The 21,725-nt window shown below is 39.6% G+C and overlaps 1 protein-coding gene across 4 annotated transcripts in view; it reads left to right on the forward strand.

Annotated features, from left to right (window-relative positions):
• NAF1 (nuclear assembly factor 1 ribonucleoprotein) overlaps positions 1-21,725 on the forward strand; it is a 62,553-nt gene that overhangs the window by 5,204 nt on the left and 35,624 nt on the right. The window contains exons 3-7 of one of the 4 annotated variants that reach the window (XM_070257357.1): positions 3,969-4,221; positions 5,257-5,377; positions 6,872-6,917; positions 13,050-14,234; positions 17,129-17,303. In XM_070257357.1, the coding sequence (XP_070113458.1) occupies positions 13,876-14,234; positions 17,129-17,303 (534 nt within the window). In that variant the 5' untranslated portion in view covers positions 3,969-4,221; positions 5,257-5,377; positions 6,872-6,917; positions 13,050-13,875. The remainder of the gene's footprint in view (positions 1-3,968; positions 4,222-5,256; positions 5,378-6,871; positions 6,918-13,049; positions 14,235-17,128; positions 17,304-21,725) is intronic. The other 3 variants (XM_070257359.1, XM_001498445.7, XM_070257344.1) reach the window with 3 other exon arrangements.

Genomic DNA, 21,725 nt, shown 5'->3' on the forward strand with positions numbered 1-21,725 from the left:
ATGGGTCAGAAAAAAATGACTAACGTATGGGAGACAAAAAGAAAATACATAAAAGGGCACAAGAAACATGTGACATGGTAAAATGGTCCATCACATGTGAAATTGGAGACTTAGAAAGAGAGGAGAGAGAGGCAATGGGACAGCAGCAATATTTGAAGAGATAATGCCTGAGATTTTTTTTTTCCAAAATTGATTCTCATGATGAAGAGCTGAGAAAAATCTCCCTGTGGCTGTGATAGGAAGAAGGAAAGAACTGTCATTGTGAAAAACTCTGAAAGAATTCTCAATAACAAAGACCTACTCCTTAACGGAAAAATCTTTATGGAGCCTTATCCCAAGTGAGGGAAGGGCATTTCACTTCAGCCCCCTCTGGCCTTTCTGTCTCACACAGGAGAAGACATACTTGGGAAGGTAACAGTTCAAGGACACAGGTCCACTAAAAGACTGAATTTTAATCATAAGATTATAGAATGCTTCCCCTCCCCTACACCTCACCATGTACCAATGGTGCTCCAGTACAATAACAGTGGATTATGCTGAAAGAGCTGCAAAACATAGACTCTGCCTAAGGAGGAGTACTTAGGGAAGCCTAAGTCAACAGTGGAGAAAAAAGAGGACCCTAGAGGAATTTGAAGCCTCTGGTACTTACAGCTACAAAGATGTTAAACACAACTGAATTCCTAGCCAGATTAACATAAAACCTCACACTGAAGGCTATTTACCTATCTTATTGCCTGATATCTCACGTCCAGCTTTTAATGAAAAAATTACATGCTAAAAGGCAAGAGAAAAACAGCCTGAAGAGACAAAGTAAGCATGAGAACCAGACTTAGATATGACACAGATGTTGAAATTATGAAACAGGGAATTTAAAATACTATGATTAATATGTTAAATGTTCTAATGGAAAAAGTGGACAACATGCAAGAACAGATGGGTAATATAAACAGAGAGGTGGAAGGTCTAAGAATCAAAAGGAAATGCTAGAAATAAAAAGCACTTAATAGAAATGAAGAATGCCTTTGAGAGGTTCACCAGTAGACTGAACATGAGAAGATCAATGAGCTTGAGATATGTTAACAGAAACTTCTCCAAATGAAATGCAAGGAGAAGAAAGAATGAAAAGAACAGAATGAAATATCCAAGGACTGTGGGACAGTTCCAAAAGGTGTAACATATGTGTAGTTGGAATACCAAATGGAGAAGAAAGAGAAAGTGGAGCAGAAGAAATATTTAAAGTAATGATAGCTAAGAGCTTTACAAAAGTACTGACTGATCATAGCGCTAGAAAGCTCTGGTGGTTTCTAAACATAAAATTGGTATGTTCACCCAAAGGGGTACATGTGACAATCCACTGAGTAGGAATAGTTTTAGAATTTCCATTTATATTTATATTTTAATTTTGGAAAAAGAAGAATTTTGGGGGGAAAAAGCTTTGGTGATATTAAATATATGCATTGACTCTTGTGCCCTCATTCTACCTTTAGATTAGTCCAGAGTTCCCGATAATAAGAGAGGAATTCTGGGAGAGAGTGTGATGGTTCCACAGCACCAAGGGCTTGATAAGAGTGTCTTCCCTTGTCCTTTTACTTGAGCTATATGGTAACACATCAGATTTTAAATGTAACAAGTAGATTTATGGCTTATATACAATTTTATGATATATGACATGTGGTTTTAACTAAAGTAGCTCTCATAATATACACGAGTGGCTTTAAAAGACTATTCCAAGGAATCAGGCTTGACAGTGATGGTAAAGCAAGCAAGGAAACAAGAAGACAGCAGAGCCAAGCATTCTGTTTCTTAGTAAGAGTTCTTTTTATAGTTAACAATACTGTATTATATAGTTTGAAAAGTTGCTAGAAATGGTAATTATGTGAGATGATGGAGATGTTAGCTAACCCTAAGGTGGTAACCATGTTGCAATATATAAATATACCAAATCAACACCTTAAACTTACACAATGTCATATGTTAATTTTATCTCAATAATTTAAAAAAGAGCTCTTTTGTCAAATGTATTACAAGATAAAAACAATGGCAGTCTAATTAGATCATATAAAGTTGGACAAAAATGTCCAAAATTATCAAGAACACTCTGAAATATGCTTTCACATCCACTATCATTCATAATTTAACTTACCTTAAATGTATAACGCTTATATTATACTTTTGCGATGCCTCTTTACAGCTATCACAGTAATGAGAATCAAGTATCGAAATAATCATAATTAGCTGTAAAAAAACATAATAGAGAAATGTGAATAGTGCCTGGATATTTGACTATATTAAGGAATTTTTGTTAATTTTTTCTGTGTTAATAATGTTATGGCTTATTTTAAAAATATACATCTTTAAAAAATACAAATTAAGGGGGCCAGCCCTGTGGCTGAGTGGTTAAGTTTGCAAGCTCTGCTTCGGTGGCCCGGGGTTCACTGGTTCGGATCCTGGGCATGGACCTAGCACAGCTAATCAAGCAATGCTGAGATGGCATCCCACATAGAGGAGCTAGAATAACCTACAACTAGGATATACAACTATGTACTGGGTGGCTTTGGGCAGAAACAAAAAAGAGGAAGATTAGCAACACGTGTTGGCTCAGGGCCAATCTTCCAAAAAGGAAAAAGAAAAAGAGATAAGAAAAATGGCATAAATCCACAACAATTGAAAAAATACATTAAAACATATACAGATAAATTATGTGATATCTGATTTTGCTTCAAAATAATCCAGGGCAGTGGTCAGGGGGAGTATATAGATAAACCAAGATTTCTATGAGCTGATAATGTTTGAAATGGATGAAGAACACAGAAGGGTTCATTTTAGTACGAACTCTATTTTTCTAACTATTAAAAGTTTCCATGTTTAAAAGGTAAAAAAGTGTTAATTTAGAACACCACCTTTAATTTGTTGTATCACATAATGCTGACACAATATTTTCAAATAATAAAGCATATTCAATAGCATTGCTCTCACTAAACTATTATTAAAACTGATATGTATTCAAAGAAAGCAAAACTTTTTGTACCATTAATTCAAAAGTTTGCATTGCTTTTAAATTTGAATTATTTAATAGTATGCTTTACTCTATCTAAAGTTTCATCTAAACTTCATTTTCTAATTTCTATTTTAATGCACTTAATATAATATTAATGTAGTGTATGCATATAATTTATAAGTAAATGAATATGCATATTTTGGGGACAATATTCCCAAAATATTTTCCGATGAGGTGCTGTACTGTAAATATTTCTAATTTTCCGGATATTATGATGTTTTGACTTCACATCTTAAAGATTTTATTTTTTCCTTTTTCTCCCCAAAGCCCCCCCTGCACATAGTTGTATATTTTTAGTTGTGGGTCCTTCTAGTTGTGGCATGTGGGATACCACCTCAGCATGGCTTGATGAGCGGTCCCATGTCCATGTCCAGGATCCAAACCAGCTAAAGCCCAGGCCACGAAAGTGGAGTGCGCGAACTTAACCACTGGGCCAGGGAGCCAGCCCATGCTTTGACACCTTAAAAAAACACTTTTCTGGCTGGGGAGAGACTGCCTCCCCAGGGACTAGCCAATTCTTAGAAATAGCAGAGAACCCAGCTAGGAGCACATCTTTTATATGCAACCTAACCAATCTAAAACCAGCCTCTTCTATCTGGCCCATACGCCCCAGATGCAATATTCTTCTGCCTTAATCATCCCATAGCCATGTACCAGGCAACTAGGGACTACCCTTACAGCCTAGAACCCATCAAAATTATTCAAAGTAGCCAATCCTGAACAGTTCACCCTGTTCTGCCTTGACTTCCCCAGGGAAACCCCAATAAAGACTGTGGCCTAATCGCTCCTGTCTTCTGTCTGCTGACCACCCATGTGGCTCTGGGAGTCATGCTGTGCCTCCTGTCTCTAGGACCTGTGCGTATAACAAACTTTGCTGTTTTCTCAGTCTCTCTTTTGTGTCTTCCTGTAGCGAATTTGTCTGACCACCTCATAAAAGAATACAAAACAGGCACACATACCAAAAACAATCTTGGAGACCACTACCCTAGAAGTCTTTGAGGCCTTCTTCAAGCACGATATAAGCCTTTCTTCAATATTCGCTTAGCCTCTGCTTGAACTATTCCAGCATGCTTTTAAACTCACCGCCTCTTGAAGAAGCTGACTATATTATTGGAGTAGGCTGCCTGCAACAAGCAAGCAGTCCTGACATTGGCGTTTTCCAGGTGAAAAGAGAAGAATGGAAAGAGTTGGTAGGGCCACTGCTTTTATCTTTAGGTATGATTCGGAAGCACGGAAAAGTGAGTTAATCACCTGATCCCTGAAAAATATTGAAGTGCTCTTGCCTACCTCGACAAGGGCACTAGAGGGTTTTTGACTAAAACACTCCAGGGCCAGTTAGGCCAAAGCAACTTTTCCTCACTCTATCATTCAAATATCACCTTTCCCGTGATATATGCAGTAAATAATCCACAGATCAGCATCGTCATTTAATTCAGAGAACTGAACAAGAATCTTTGACATATTTGAATTTGGAATCTAGAGGAAAATGAAGTATTTCCTGTAAGAACTTTCCTTTAATCATTAGTAAATCTCAACAAGGCAGTGTGAAAATAATTTTCTCTGACCCAGCAAACAAACAAACAAACCACAAAAACATCTGTTTCTACTTTCCCAAAGTGGAAATGATGACAGCCACTACACTCTAATTGGCTGGTTCAGGAAACCATTCGACTATGGGTCGACCTCTGTTTAACTTTCACACTGTTTTACTGTAAGGAAGACATTTTCTTGGAACAATGAAATTGATTCTAGTAACTTCAAGGCTGAATTTTGGGCAACAAATAAAAATACTCTAAATTGGCTTGTGGGGTCTGGCCCTGTGGCCGAGTGGTTTTCATGTGCTCCACTTCGGTGGCCCAGGGTTTGGCTGGTTCGGATCCTGGGCATGGATGCGGCACCACTCGTCAGGCCACACTGAGGTGGCGTCCCCCATGCCACAACTAGAAGGACCCACAACTAGAAATATACAACTATGTACTGGGGTGATTTGAGGAGGAAAAAAAAAAAGACTGAAAAAAAAATTGGCCTGTAAACTAAAATTTAGAAAAAGGGAATGCAAACCCTGGCTTTAGAACTGAAAATAAAGAAAAATCAAGTGTAAGAAATTTGTTGAGTGTATTATCTTTACATCCACTCTGGGTTACAGCAGTTCCAAAAATAGTTTCTTTTTCTCTTCTCCTTCTTGTTTTAAATTTCAGCTTTATTGAGGTATAACTGGTGTATACAATTGACTTGAAGTTTCTTGACACCATCTTCTCTTATACCCCTGTGCCTGCTATTCCTGCCTGACTCGATTCGGATGCTGTCCATGTAGCCCAGGTAAGCCAAGTGGATGGCAGCATTGCTCACAGTGATGTACCCTTAGGTTAGAGGTTATTTGAGGTTAGTAGAGATTCTGAAGCTGTATTAACCCAGGTGGTTCTGAGCTATGTTGGTGGGATGAAGAGACAACATTTAATAGGGTCAAACGTAAATAGATATATCATAATGAAGGCAAAGTCTGATGAGATGGGACTGGAAAAAAATTACAAAGAGGTTATGAGAAGAATAAAGAGTTAAACAAAGATAGTTGTAGAATATGGTTTGGGTCTAGCAGTTCAACGTGTCTCAGAGACCCCTTTTAACCAGGAGCTCTGAGCCTGCTGCGGAAACTGGCTTGCCAGGAGGGGCACAATCACTCCCCCGTCCCCTCCTGCCCTCTCCACCCTAACCACCGATGTGCATGGTCTTAAGTGCGCTTGAGGAGGTGAGAGGCCCTAGCCACGCCCTAGCCAGGCACTGAAACAGACTGTCAGGACTGGTTTGGCAAAGAGGAATGCGGCAGCTTCCAAAGTTACACATAATAAAGAGTAAGGAAAAATGAGATTAATAGACAAAGTGAGCGATTTTAGGCAAGAAGGTGATGAGGCCGATAACACTGGATCTCTGGTACAAGTCAAGAACCTAGTCTCCCACTTGGCAGCGGTTTGTGTCTTTAAAATACGCGTGGCTCTCAGCAAATCGTGCTTTCTGCAAGGCTGTGAGGGACACTCAGCCTCGACTACAAAATATTACATGCAGTGGGGAGCTCTTTCAGGGATGGATGCGCAGATGGCTGGGAAACTCTGGGGGCTGCGACTATGTAACTGGTGCTTTGAACACGGTGGACTCATGCAGTGTAATCCAAAAAACAGCTTTACTTCTGTCTTTTGTTGTCCCATTAAATCTGCCCAGTAGGTGGAATCCTTCTGTCTCCATGAAAACGCAACCCCTCTGAGTTTTCTGGTCACCCTGTGATAAGAGAAAGCCCTATGATCTTTTAAAGTGACAGCATTGCTTTAAGAGATGAAACATTGCAATATAAATGACAGCAATTCATATGACTAAATTAAAGTATTTTATGAATAAATTTCAAGTATTTTATAATATTTTCTGCAATAATGTTAATTTGTATGCCATCCCAATACAATGCTTGAATGTGATTTGTAAAATTCAGGGCTCATTTCTGAATCTAAGAAATTTATTGACAAATTCAGTTGCTACTGCCTCAGCAGAATGAAGTATCTCAAAACTGAAATGAATGAAAAATCACCTAAGAACTAAAAAATAAATAAATAAATAAAGTGACAACATAGTCACAACTCTGAAATGCAATATGTCCTAGATAATAATCAAAACTTTAAATCTGATTTCAACATAAAATCTTCTCACTTCCCTCCAGCTTTAGCCTTCTTTGAGCTGGCTACTGAAAGTAGGAAGGGGGATGTGGTCTTTCTTTTCTCTTTTATCCTGTCCTGCTGTTTCTCCTCCTTTCTCAGGTTTTTATCATTTCAGGTTTCTTGGTCCTTCCTGTGCTGATGGGAAATAGCAGAGAGAAGAGGTAAGGGGGATTAAGGCAGGGGGCGGGAAAATCACAACAGTCCATCAACTTTCTCCTCCAAAACCTTCTTCATAAAATCCTTTGACTGTCCTTCTATTTTTTTCATAATTCTGATGTAGGAGGGTTTAAATGAATTTTGGCTATTTTCTTTGAAATTCTGCATGCAAGGAAGTCTCACACTTCCTTGAATGCAGTACTGTGTGTATTCTGCTGCTTCATTCAAAGGTTCCAATTTAATATCCTGTTGCAACTATGTCATGAAGTGTTGGTGTCTTAGTCAGTTTGCGCTGCTATAACCAGGTACTGTAGATGGGTGATTTACAAACAACAGAAATTTATTTCTCACAGTTCCAGAGTCTTGAAATCCAAGACCAGGGTGCCAGTATGGTTGGATTCTGATGAGAGCCCCCTTCCTGTATGTAGACTACGGATTGTTCATTTTAATCTCACATGGCAGAAAAGCAAGAGAGCTTTCTGGGGTAGTTTTTTTTTTATAAGGACACTAGTCCCAGCTGTGAGGGTTCTGCCCTCATGATGTAATCACCTCCTACTACCATTACATTGGGGATTAGATTTCAACATATGAATTTTCAACATATGCATTGACACTAACATTCAGTCCATAGCAGTTAGGTATATGTGAGTTCTGTCCTCAGGGAAAGCGGTAACCCTGTAATTCCGCCTAGAGGCTTAGTTTTCCTGGAGACATTCTTCAAGGACCAGATTCGCATGGTTCATCTGGTGGTTGTTCTAGTAGCAGTGGCAGTGGGAATGTACATTTGTCCTAAGAGAGCTTGGAAGAGCCCCTGGAAGGCTGATACCAGCTGGTGTGCTTAATCAGGTATGATGTGGTTAGGGGGACTTTAATACACCTGCCATAAAAGCAGGGTTCTAGTGGTTTGAGCAGAGGATGATCTAACACAATAGATAGATGATCATTTTTAAGGGTCAACAACAATGCATGTGGAGTCCTCAGGGCAGTCTAAGACAAAGTCTATAGTTTCTACTGTCAAGAACCCTCAAGTATTAGAAGATTACATCCAGCATATTTTAATATATCTGAGAGCAGTGTGTTGAATGTAGAAATCACAAAATTTTCAGCCCAAGTTGAACCAGTCCAACATTTCCCTGTCTCCATGCTTTGGTTAAAATTATCTTGACAACACCATCTTCTTTCCCATCATCGCTTGGGTGGCTGACTTATAATTCTATGTTTTCACGTCATATTCAGGAGTTTGCTTTTATCTTAAGACAATGGTGAGTTATTGAAAGGTTTCAAGCTAGAACAATTATATGATGAGATTTGCATTTAAGAAATCTTATTCTGGCAAGAGTGTAGAGGATAGATTAGAGACAAATGAAACTGATCAGTACACCGACAGTTAAGAGAAAGTGGAGGAAGAGTCAAAAATAAAACTAAGAAAACAAAAATAAAGCAGAAAGGGGAGAAATATAAGAATGGTACAAATGCCCAAAGTGGAGGGAGTGATAAACACTGCTTCTAATCATTATGTGACAAATACTAGAAAATATTATCATTTCCATTTAATAAGGGCATTGTTGGCTTCTAACTGAATTGTACATGTGTCAATTCATGTCTTTTTAAACAAGAAATAAATTAAGATAAATCAATGTCTTATCTATATAAATTCCTGAATTAAAAAAATTGGAAACAAAAAACAAAGGCTGTGAAATGATATTTCTAGAAACTGCCTAAGGTCTTAATTTATTGGATGTTCCTTTTTTTTTTTTTTTTTTTGGCCTCTAAACCCTTTCTTCAGATGAAATCTTACTTAAAACTCAACATGTTTAAGAGATCTGGCATGCCAGTCTCCCCCTTCCCTAACCCTCACCTTCACTGGCTCCTTATGCACTCTTAAAGGGTCTATGGAACTCTACTCTGGTGACTCATCATTTAAAGTTGATAATTTATATTGGGAATTCTCTGAGCGCTGGGGCCTTTTCTGTTTTGTTTACCACTTTATTCCCAATACCTAACACAGCACCTGACACGAAGGTGTTGCCTGGTGAATATTTATTAAATGAATGAGTGAACGAATATTCGACAGAGAAAATTAAGTGACTTGGACTAAATAACACAGCATTGATGAGGCTGAGACTTAGTATATAACAAGCGACTGGGTAGATATTGGTAGCATTACCAGGATAGGAGATAAAGGAAGGGAAGTATGGGGAAAAGGATGCTGAGATCCGTTTTGGATTTGAGTCTGAGGTACTTGTGGGGCATCCACATAGAGGTATCAACAGACAATGAGAGTCAGTCTATTCAGCTTAGACTCAATGGTCCAGCACTTAAGCTTCTCTTGGAAAACGCTTTCATTCTTTTTTACTTTCAAAAACTATAATAGTCCTGGGATGTTTCCCGCTCTCATAAGGCCATTAGGGCAGAGTTTCTTAAACTTTAATGTGTAAACAAATCATGTGGGGAATCTTGTTAAAATGCAGATTCTGACCGAGAAAGTAGGGCCCGAGCTTCTGCATTTTTAACAAGTTTCCACGTGATGCCTAAGCTGCTCCTTCACCACTGTGTTTTGAGTCGCAAGGCACTGGAAATCAGTGCAAATGGCACTGAGAGTTGGTTAGCAGCTGTTTTTTTCTTTCTGTAAAATTTTACAATCACTATAATTAGAGACTGGTGAACTTGTAAAATCCTGGGGTTTTTTCCAAATAAATGTCGTCTCATAAACTTTGTTTTTGCATTTTAAAGATCATGTTTAGGTTTTTTATGTTTGCTTTGAAATGTAATATGGCTTTTAATTAATAATTTAATTCAAGACAAACCCTCTCTTGATTTTAATAGTGATCCTATAAACTATTTATTCTTTCAAGAAGTTATTTTAGCTTTTAGCCGTTAAGCAAAAGACTTCAGGCTAGGTTTAGCAGCTGTTAGAAATAATGCAGTAGAGAGGCAGGCTCTGGAAATAGGTAAATTCAAGACATTTTGAGACATCTAAGCGCTTAAAAGTATCAGTTGCAAAATAGTGACCTAGTTAAAGCTAGGCAGAGGTATAGCTATTTTTATCCTGAAACACAGAGACCATCCTCACCCCAAAGACAAAGAGATTTTTTTAGAAACCAGTAGTATTTGCTAGATATCACTAGGTCCATTTAAATTGAATGAATAACATAGGTTGGATCTGTACCTTCATCTGTAAGTCATTTCTCCTTTACCCTGATTGTTTCGTAAAGTTATATTATTCGTTTTCTCTTTTGCTCTTCCAATCAAAAAACTTTTTGGGATTTGTTGTCATTCTAGATACTGAGACAACTTTAAGTTAGACAAAGATCTTGAGCTCATGAGACTTAATTTTATGGGAAAACAGAAACAATAAAGAAGTAAATACATATGATAATTTCATGTGAAGATATGTACAATCAAGTGTTGCTTAATGATAGGGAGATGTTCTGAGAAATGAGTTGTTAGGTGATTTTGTCACGTGAACATCATAGAGTATACTTACACAAACCTAGATGGTATAGCCTACTACACACCTAGGCTCTGCGGTACTAATCTTATGGGACTACCTTTGTATATGCAGTCTGTCGTTGACTGAAACTTTGTTATGCAGTGCATGACTATACAATTAAGAAAAGAAAACAGGAATGAGCTAGAAAGTGACTGGTATTAGGGGATACTCTTAGATTGGGTGGTCTGGAAAGTTCTATCTAGGGTGTAACATCTGAGTAGAGACAAGAGTGAAATGAAAAAATGAACCATATTAATATGAAGAGAAGAGAGAACAGTAAAGTCAAAATGCCATATGTAAAGAATAAGTTTGGTGTGTTGAACGAAGATCAAGACGACCAGTGAGATGAACGGCACAAGGGAGGGGAAAGCGGTAGGAGCCAGAAATTGGAGAGATAAGTAGCAGCCACATCAGGCAGAGCTTTGAAGACCCAAGTAGGAAGTCTGGATTTTATTCTAAGTGTGATTGCAAATATTTAGGGTTTTATGCAGTAAATTACATGATCTTATTTATTCTCCCTTACGACGTTCTCCTACTTTCTCAGATTAACAAAGTCATGGTTCTCTTTAAAGGCCCTGTTCAAATGTCATAGTCACTGTAAAACTTCCCTTAACTTTCCCAGTACTTTCTCTCCTTAGTGTTCCCATTTGCACACCCGTCTTGTGTAGTACATGCTTCTACTATAATACATTTCTCCACTAAAGTACTTATCACTTGTTTCCAACTTATCTTTTTTCTAAACTGTTAGCTCCTTAAGGGCAGCGACTGTGTGTTTATTCACATTCCTGCATGCCCAGTTCACCGCGCAGTGCATAGCACACAGTAGTAAGTAAGTGATTACTGAATGAACAAATCGCTATTTGAATTGTTCGCAGACCTATGCTTCTGGTCATAACCTCTCTATTGAATTCCACTCTCATATTTTCAAATGCCTATGGCATTTTCAATTGACTGTTAAATTTTTCCTCAAACTTGATAAGAAAATTTCACATATTGAGGTATTTAGAGAAGCCATTCTGATTTATACCTGATTCGGCCTGAACTTTGTGTGAACTAAAGAAGTCTGACTTATGGCCGGTCAAACACACATTATACCTCTGCTTTAACCATTAAAGGATGCATTCCATCATTACCCTACTGTCAGGAAGGTGCTCTGTGAACATAAAAATTAATGCCTCTCAGGGCCGGCCCAGTGGCCCAGTGGTTAAGTTCGCACATTATGCTTCTCAGCGGCCCGGGGTGCGCTGGTTCAGATCCCGGGCGCGGACATGGACTTGGCAAGCCATGCTGCGGTAGGTGTCCCACATACAAAGCAGAGGAAGATGGGCACGGACGTTAGCTCAGGGCCCGGCTTCCTCAGCAAAAAGAGGACGTCAGGCAGTAGTTAGCTCAGGGCTAACCTTCCTCAAAAAAAAAAAATTAATGCCTCCCTTCCTGTGATGGCAGATAAGACTCTCTTCCCATGGTGCCAGGGCCATGTCAACCCACTGAGTACATGCTAATCTGTAACAAAAATATTTTCTTGACACCTTGAAAAAAATCATATCCCTGCCATGCTTGACGTATGTTCTTTGTTCTGCAATGGTATGTAAACTGTGCCAAAAACCATGCTTCTCCAGAGTGGTTTCTCCCCTGGTGAAGGCTGCACTCCCAGGCTAGTCCTCAGCTTGGTTTGAATAAAAAACTCTCTTCTGTTCTTACTATAGATTGATTACTGGTTTTTGCATCAACAAAGTCAACATTATAAACTCAGTATCTTGTTCTAACTTTTCCTTTTTTATTGGTAATACCAACTTCTTCCCAGTTTCCTCAGTTAGAAATTTGAGAGTACATTGATTCTTTTGATGATGATGTTCAGGATTTCGTCTACTCTATTTTACTGACTCTGGCCCTGGCTCAGACTTTCATCACTTAATTCCTGGAAAAATGCAATTGACTTTTGGCTGGCTGGATGGTCATTCTGACTCAAACTTCTTCTCTTCTCAAATTCATACTGTATATCGCTGCAAGATCAGTGTCACTGAAATATCATCTTATTCATAAGTTCATGCATTGTTCTCCTTAAATACTTTTGCACACAAAATGTGTATGACATTTCTTTCTCTTGTACAAAAGCTTAATTAATGTTCACATGAAGTAAATGAGATATTTTAATTTCCATTTTACAGATAAGGAAAATGAGATTTAGGTATGTTAGGCTATCTGCCCAAAGCCACAGTTACACCAACAAAGAAATGGTAGAGCTGAGATTTGAACGTGGGTCTTTTTAGCCAGGAACACTGAGCTCTGCTTAATCATTGCATTAGTGAATAGTATTTAAGTTTAAATTCCTGCTTCTCTTTGGAGGATTTCCATGATACAATCTTCCTTAACTTCCGATTACTGCTGAACTTGCATCTTCTATTCCACATTTCAAATCTCTCTCTAGTTATCTCCCATGGATTGATCTTTTTACTTCAATTAGGTTGTAACCTCCTTAAAACCAGAGATTATGTATTACTCGTCTTAAATTTCTAAGAAGGTCTATTACTATGGAGGGCACACAATAAATTCTAAGTCAATAACTGATAAAATATTTAGTACAGTCCTTGGCACATCTGCATGCTTAATAAATGGTAACAATGATTATTTATTACTACTACAGGGGCTGATGCATCAAATTGAAGTTCTAATAGGAAACTAGAAAATTCTGATCTCTACCTCAATCCTAAGAACTTTTTGCTTTCCTTCCTTATGATACAGAGTAATGATTTCTCAGGCTAAGTTACTGCATTTTAGTCCCAGCCACCCTTTCTATGAAGCAGCATCAATTACAAGAGACATCAGCATAACATCAACAAGCAGCAAAATTCCGTCCACCGTTACTGCTCTCTTTGAGAGTGCTTCGGATTAAAAAAAATGGAACAGTAGTAGTGATATTTTTGAGATGAATGGTCAACGTGCTTGCAGTCTATCGATCAAACTTCATTTAACTTTAAAGAAGTTTGCTAGAAGTGTCTGCTCAGGACTTCCTGGCTCAAGTTTCCGATGTACAGAGCCTCGCACAATCAGGCGTCTAACCTGGCCTACAAGCTCTCCTTCAAATCTTCCTTTCCAGTCAAATTGGCCCACAACGAGCAATAGGAAATTCCAGCCTTCCTGTCGTGCACCGTCAGCGGAGTTCCGATGACGCAATGAAAAGGGCGGATCTAGGGCCGCCCAGGATCTAGTTCCAAGGCTCTGCGGCTCCGCGCCGCCCCAAGTGAGCGCAGCCGCGTCACGTTACGTCCTCTGCTCTCCCGGAAGTGCCGCTGAGTCAACGGCGGGGGCGTGTCTGCAGACGCTCCGCGTGTAGTTGCTAGAGAAACGCGGGCCGGCGGGCCCTGCGCGGGTACTTTCCCTGCCGAGGTGGTTTGGTCTTTTCCGGAGCGAGCCGCGAGCCTGTGCAGGGGCCCAGGACCGGAGCCTGACTGGGTGTCTGGCGCGACGCCATGGAAGTAGTGGAGGCCGCCGCTGCTCAGCTGGAAACTCTGAAATTCCACGGCACGGGCCTTGGGGCTGGCCAAGGTCAGGAGGTGCCGTCTCCCGGCCCTGTTCCTATCCCAGAGCCAGGGCCGCCACCACCGTCGGATGAGGGGTCCCCGGACACTGGGCAGGCCGCCGAGGCTCAGCCGGCCGGGGAGCAGCCACCTGCGCTCGCGCCGAGCACTGCGGCGGCAGGGAGTCCCGCGCCGCCGTCGCAGCCACAACTGCCACCCGCAGGGAACTGCGTCACCGGCCCGGGCGCTGCAGAGCTGGCGGGGACCCCAGACTCCTTGGAGACCTCGGACTCGGATTCGGACTCGGACAGGTCGGATGCTCGCCGGTCCCGAAGCTGCGGGGAGAGGGCTTGTGTTACGGGCGCGGGGAGCCGGGGTCGGGGAGCCGAGAGGGTGTCCGCGTGAGCTCCGGAGGCGGGGAGGTCGCTGGAGCTCAGGGCGCACGTGTTTACACGTAGCTCGGACCGCCCATTCCTCGCTGTTCACAGCAAATCGCGTTGTGAATGTGAGCTTCACAATCAGATCTCTCTTTTTCCCTCAGTTTGGTAGGCTGAAAAGTCCTACGTGTAGATCGTATCATTTGCAGTTAGAATATGGAAAACCTGAGCATATTGGATTATTTTCATAACTACTCAGTTTGGCAGGTCCCTTTGTGGTTAGAGTTTGTGTCAGATCTGACTTTTTTCTTCCCCATCAAGTTTAGTGTGTGTTCGTGTTTTTTGAAGCAGATGAATTGAAGATCAGTTAAAGGATTTTGTGTTTCCAAATTGGCTCCTGACAGTTTTGTTAATTCGTAGACTCCTTGTGGGGAGCACGTGTTCATGAAATTAGCAAACCGTTGTTATTTAATAGTATTGTATGTTCTGCATAAGTTTTATAAGAGCCCCCCACCCCCACCCCCACCTGCATCCTCATCCTGTGTGTGCCTTATAAATACGAAATCTCTGGTGGGAAGGGACTTCAGCGTGTAGGATGTTACTAAACCACGCTGAACATTGTCTAGAATTATTTGAGTGTGTTGTGTGGGATACTGACCCGGTGAACAAGACAGACAGGACCCTTGCCCTACTTCCTCTGTCTCGTGACAGATGGTGATGGAAGCTAAATTAGGGGTAAAGACTGAGTGAGAAATAAAGGAGTAGAGACAGTATGTGTCAACAACTCTTTCAAGAAATTTTAAGGGGAGAAATCAGGGCATAGCTGGAGGGATTAAAGAGAGGTACTACAGAATGTTGGTATGCTGATGGAAATGCTCTGGGGCAGAGGGAGAGATTCATAATGCAGTAATAGCAGGAAGCAGTTCACTTGCAAATTCATGGGTTCCTGAGCCCAAGTGCTGAAATTGGCATTTGCCTATTTTCCTGTGAAATACGAGGAAGGATAATACTTGCCAGAGCTAGTATCTTGATTTCAAATACTTCGTAATCCAGCTAGGAGGACTGTTTTTCAATGAATTATGGTATAGTATGGGACAGACTTTAGTAGGCAGTTTGAAGAAAGTGCTGTGGGAGATAGGGAAGGAAGTATGTAATTCTACTTCTGGTGGGTAGGGGATGGCTTCAGAGGAGATATTTGAGTTGAGCCTATAAAGACAAATGGAATTTCTCTAGACTGAGGACATTCCCGTCAAAGGAAATAACACAAACAATAGCCTGAGATAATGAAAGTGCAAGGGGATTTGGAAAGTTGTATAAACTTCTGTGCTAGATGGAGGCTGTGTGAGAAGTGGTAGGAGATGGGATTGTGAAGGTTACCAGGAAGCTGATTGCAAGGGGCTCTGAGATGTCATGCTAAGGAGCACAGCCTTTATCTTGTACACAGTGTAGATTTATGGGAAAAATTTTTAATGTTTTCTCTGTTTTAATATTTTCTTGATAAAAAGTGGAGAGAGTAGTGTAAACCCATAGAGCCATCACCTTGATTTAACAGTTGTTAACATTTCAGAACTATTAGTTTCACATGTATATGTTATTGAACCATTTTAAAATCGTTTACAGACATGATACTTTATCCCTAAATATTTCGGCTTGTATTTGCTAAGGGCTTCTCTTACATAATCACAATGCTAGTATCACATGTAATAAAATTAGTAATAATTCCCTCATATTTAATGTCCAGTCTTGGACAGTTTTTAAAATCTTAGGATGGAAGTTCATGAGAGGGTGAAGGTAACAGCAATAGGATGAAGGGGTGATTGTTGTGGGGAGAAACTAGTATTGACATCAGTTATACAATTATTACAGAAAAGCAAATGAGAAGTGAGGATGTGAAGTAAGCTCATGGAAGCCCTGGAAATGGAATGGAGAAGTGGAATAGGAGTAATGTTTACCAATCCGAAAATAGGGTTTTATCATTGACTGAGAATGGAGTAGCTCAAAATGATTCCAAGGTTTCTAGCTGTAGTGACTGGATTGAAGACTAAGTAGTAAAATAAAATAGAAGCTCAAGGAGGGACACAGGTTCAGTAAGGAGAATGCACCTTTTTTTCTTCTGTTGCGAGTGTAAGGTATATGTAGGCCATTCATACAGAGTTTGCTAGTATGCAGCCAGAGGTTAGAGCTGGAGCTTAGAGATACCAAGGCTGAAGGCTTAGGAGTTATCTGCACATGGATGGTGATTGAACTCATTGGAATGGGTGAGGTTATCCATGAAAAGAGTACAGAGAAGAGAAAATGAGGACGGAACTCTTAGAAACAGCACATAAAAGGGGCTGAAGAGGGTAGCCAGCAAAAAAATTTAAACTAAGAGGAGAGTTACTGGTGATAAGAATTGCTATAGAAGTCAGGGGCTAACGGAGCAGAGAGTGGAGTGGTCAACAGGTTAGTAACTTTGAGGAGTTTCCAAGTTGCCTGAAGACTGAGGAGAAACTCTTTCTTGGCAATTAAGTGATCCGGTCCTTGGTGTCTAATCAGAGAAGTGCCTTGCCCAGAACTCTCTTCTGTCACTAATTTGTCACATGCTTAATTATATTCAGACAGATCAATGGCATGTGGAACTTGTAATAAGAGGGTTTGGGTTATAGCAGGGGTTTTGAATATGTTATGAATGGACTAAAGAGTGCTTTCCAAATACCATAGTCAACTTCAAAATGCTAGCTTTTGAATCTGCCAGCAACAGTAAGGTACATATTTCCTGGTTGAATAATCTTATTTTAATACCATTGCAATAATGCTTTACTAAGTTTTCAACTTTCTCTTCCCTACAGTGAAACAGATTCAGATAGCTCAAGCTCCTCCTCTTCCTCCTCATCTTCCTCCTCATCTTCCTCTTCCTCTCGTGTGTCGTTTCCTCCAGTGCTGTCAGATGGAGAAGATGATTTCCAAGTTGAAAAGGAAAATAAGAATTTTCCCCTTAAAACAAAAGATGAGTTACTTCTTAATGTAAGTACTTAAATTTGTTACTAAACTTAATTTGCATGTTCTAAAATATATTATAGTACTAATATTGATCTCATTTGGCCTGTATCTGCTCCATAAATTTGAAGACTATTCTCAACTTCTTATTGGGCATACTTTTGCCATGCCTTGTTTTTCTTAAGTAAAAGAGAAGATTGATCTGAGTCATTTCTAAGGCTGCTTCGAACTCTAATATTTGATAGTTCGTGCTGAGGCATCAACTTTAGCTTGCTGCTTTCCATTTTTTATCTTCCCTAAAGATTTACAACTTATTTTGAGTCCACAAGTCAGAAAATTTTGCTCAGTAGCAATTGAAATCTTTTGTTTAATTGATTGCATGTAGAGAAGTAGAAAGTGAAATTAGGTGGGGTGAGCTTTGAGGATTCCTATTTACTTGAAGTTTTTGGAGTGTTTTTATTATCATGGTTGGAGAAAACTTACTGTAGAATGGTATTTATTGGCACTTGATAGGTTTGGTTTGTAAAGTTAACTCTTGGGGTTATTTCCTCTTAAACGATAAGCTGTCTCTGGGAAGATGATGGTAGTCTCGTTGAAACCTCATGATCCAAGAGGAAGGTCTTCTTAGAATTTCAGAATATAGGCTATATTGCCACATGTTTATTCTCCCTGGCCTCACATGTAGTTTAGTTGTTATTAATGCTTTTTAAAAATTTAATGATCACTAATTACAATTATTATACAACACTTAAATCAGTGAAATAATTTAATACATGATTTGAAAAAACTTTAAAAGCCTTGACTAATTGGGCACCTTATCACCAATTTCTATCAATAGTATTTCTTTTTCTCTACTTGTAATGAGAAATTTCCTATCTCACTTATGCTTCATGTTAGAAAACGCTTGGATTTGCATGCAACTTCATCATTGATTCATGTTTTCGTGCTACAGACATTGATAGCTCTCGATGGTCTTTCTACACAAAGATTCTTCCAACTTACGATTGTGTTCTGAAAGTATTGAGAGACTTGTTTGGTCTTTTCCCTGCGTTTTGATCACCTTTCTACTTTAATTCTCTCTCAGAGTCTAAAAATCAACAAGTAAAGGATCACGGTACTTTTGTATGTGTATTGTTTCCTTATCTATCTTACTAGATCCGGAATTCTTATCTTGGGAATCCCGTGAAATTTAATGCAAAATCTTAGTCTATTTTTTTAGATATTTTCCTGGATAGAGTGCCCATATTTTCATCAGAAAGTCGAAAAGGGTGCGTTTCCACAGAGAAGCCAAGACCTGTGTTCCTGAGGACTGAGTTCGTATCTGATCTTTGTGCTCTCTTCGTGCCCTGTAGTGTGCTGTACAGGTAACGGGTTCTCAGTCAACAGTAATAAATGATTGTAGGATGAGTGAGTCAAAAGGCATCTTACATTCATTCATTCTGAAACCATTACAGCACACTTGCTACATGCTAGGTGCAGTAAATGAGACCCCTCCGGTTTCTGCTCTCACAGCGTCTAGTGGAGAGAGACAGTCAATAAAGCATAAAGCAGAGGCAAATAAATTTAATTGCTGGAAGTGCTATTGAATTGTGTGAGTGTGGCTCATATCAGAAAAGTACATTTTTGCTGGCAAGGTATGTTAGCTTTTAAAACTTGTAATAGTGGGCTGGTCTGTTCCTTTTTGTGTCAGTTCCGAGGGATCTTTGGGAAGGAAGGAGGAGGTAATTATAGTTTTTATTTTTCAATTTTGCATTCTTGACTAGCTGTTCACTTTACTTTATATTTACACGATTAGGGAGTAAATTTATTAGATGTTCCTAGGGCGTTAGACCACTCTGCTGCTAGAGGTAGGTAAAGTAATGGGTTCCTTGGTTTGCCCTAAATCTTTGAGTTCGGCTCTGAAAGAGTATATTAGGACTCCTTCAGGACTTCAATTCTGAAGTTCCAGAGAAGAGAATGACTTGGCCCTGAATACCAACGATGGTATGGCTACAAGGACTCAGTGTCTTTAGGACTCTGCCTCTTTCTTTGTTGCTCAGTAGGTATTTCTCATGGGACTGCCAGTTTGACCACTGAGACTCTTGTATGAAAACCATGGGGAGGACTTGTACAGGTTTACCTGGGGCCTGGCACCCAGGCCTAAACAATTTATTGAGACTAGTGGAATGGGTATTCAGATTGCTTGGGCGTGAATCACCTAGTCACTCGGGTTTGTATGAAGAGTCTGCAGGAAAGTGCGTGCTTGAGAGAAAGCACAAGGATGAGTATGAAGGCAGGAGTGTATAAGAGCCAGTGGACAGAAAGGGGGTTGGGTTTAACAACCCCGTACAGACGCAAGGGGTGAGTTCTCTGGGACAGGAAAGGGAGGCGTATTTCCATTTCAGAAGGGGATGCTGGTTAGTCAGTAAAAGTTGTTATCCTCTCTAGAGGGGAAGAGAGAGATACTTGGAAGCAGTTATCATGTGACTTACGTTGGACTCCTGTGGTTCCGACAGAGACTTTCAAATTAACCTCAAGAGAAGGGGTATTGACTATAAACATACTTGGATAGGAAGGCCACTGGGAACTAAGGTGGCTATTGAGGATGGCCATGCTGCTGCTTTTCTATGCCTCTTGGACAGTCTCATAGTTCTCTGAGTGTCACTTTATTCTTTGTTTACAGGCTCACTTCCTCTGTTTACCTGTAGATTCATCTAGCTTATACCTGAATTTCAGTGACCCTGTCTGTAAATATAGTATCTTCTATTTTCAGCTTCCCCATGAACAGGCTGGTATAACAGGTGTTATATTTCTTTGCTGACTTTTGGGGCATTCCTATTACTTAGCTTAGATTTGTTTTTTCCGGAAAGTGACAAGCCACTCTTCTGAGAAACATCCCCTGTTTGTTAAGACTAGCTCCAGCTGGTCTTGAATGTGTCCTTTTGTTGAGGTCTACTGCAGCGTCGTCTTAGGCAGCAGGGATTGTGTGTGGAGCTGTTTCCTCTGTGAAGTCCATTAATGTAATTTCCACATGAAATTCTGAAGAAAACTAATGAACTATTTTATCCATGTTGTTTTTGCTGGAAGGTATACATAAATAAAATGGACCAAACAATACCACTTTGTGCTGGATGTTTAGAGATCTCTAGAACATAGACATGCCCAATTTAACCTGGTTTTATGTCCCACCTCTTTATAGAGTGTCTTATATTCTAGACCATTTCCTATTGTCACTCAGGCATGCTGAGCTCAATTTTTACCTCCATTTAGTCTGTTTGTCAAGCAGGAATATTGCCCTCCTGGGTCTAGCTTTTTAAATCTTTTCTGTTGTTAAAAAGTTAGATCCTGGAGATCTAACCATTAACTATTGGAAGTGTTTAATTGTAAGTATGTGGGAGCTACAGTGAAGTAACCTCGAGATTGTTCTTTTAGGTTAACCCCTACAGAGTTGGCAACAATTCCTTGGGATGACAAGATACAGTTATGACTTGATTAAAAAAGGAGTGAGGGGAAAATAAAAAAGAGGGATTGGTCAGTCCTAGAGGCATTGAAAAGGAGAGTAGTCCTAATTGGTTCTTTCCTTAATGTCACAGTTATGTGATATATGACATTAAATTTGATGAAGTGGAATTATTCTTTTAAACAAATACACCTTTCTTTAATGCTGAGAAGCTTTATATATAACCTACACAGTAAATGTAAAGCAGTGAATATATTTCAACTTTGGAACTACGTTAAACCATGTAGGGTTTCTTCAGTGTTTTAGTGAATTGGAAAATTAGATTCTTTTGAAACATTTTCTCAGCTGTTTATGCCCTGAACTCTTCATGCAAATAAATCAGATATAATTAAAATTTTAAAACCATAAAAACGTTTATGGGATTGTGACATTTCAAAGTCTTAATCAGAAATGAATTTTATAAATTAGTGCCCATTGTTTTCTCTTCTGAAAACCTGAAAGGTTTTATATAACTTTAAAAAATGATGGTTACAGTATTTACGGGGATAGAAAATGGATAATAGTCCGATAGGGATAATAACATGCATTTATGCACATAATATAGCATGACCAAGAAAAAAATGTAATGCTTGTAGGCAATTCTTGGTAAATTTACCTTCATAATTTGGAGACTGCCTATATTATATCATAAAACCGCCGCACTTTGTAGTTAGGTTGAGTATGCTGTATTCTCTCTCTGATTCTAGTGGTGCAGACACATATCATAAAACATCCTAACATGAGGATATGGAAATATCTGGACCACCTCAAAGGGTCAGAAGTTATAGTGGATTATTTTATATCTTTTTGATCTCCCACCATTTATGAGATTGTGTTGCACCTTGGCCTGCACTTAATCATCTTCGACTGAATCTGTTATTTTCAAAGTCTAACTTGGTTTATAAGTTTTGTCCTAAATGTGGGCCTCTTTCAACGTCAGCTTTTTATGACTCTAGATATATTTGGAACCA

The sequence above is a fragment of the Equus caballus genome, chromosome 2 (assembly GCF_041296265.1).
Source record: "Equus caballus isolate H_3958 breed thoroughbred chromosome 2, TB-T2T, whole genome shotgun sequence".
NCBI classification, from domain to species: Eukaryota; Metazoa; Chordata; class Mammalia; order Perissodactyla; family Equidae; genus Equus; species Equus caballus.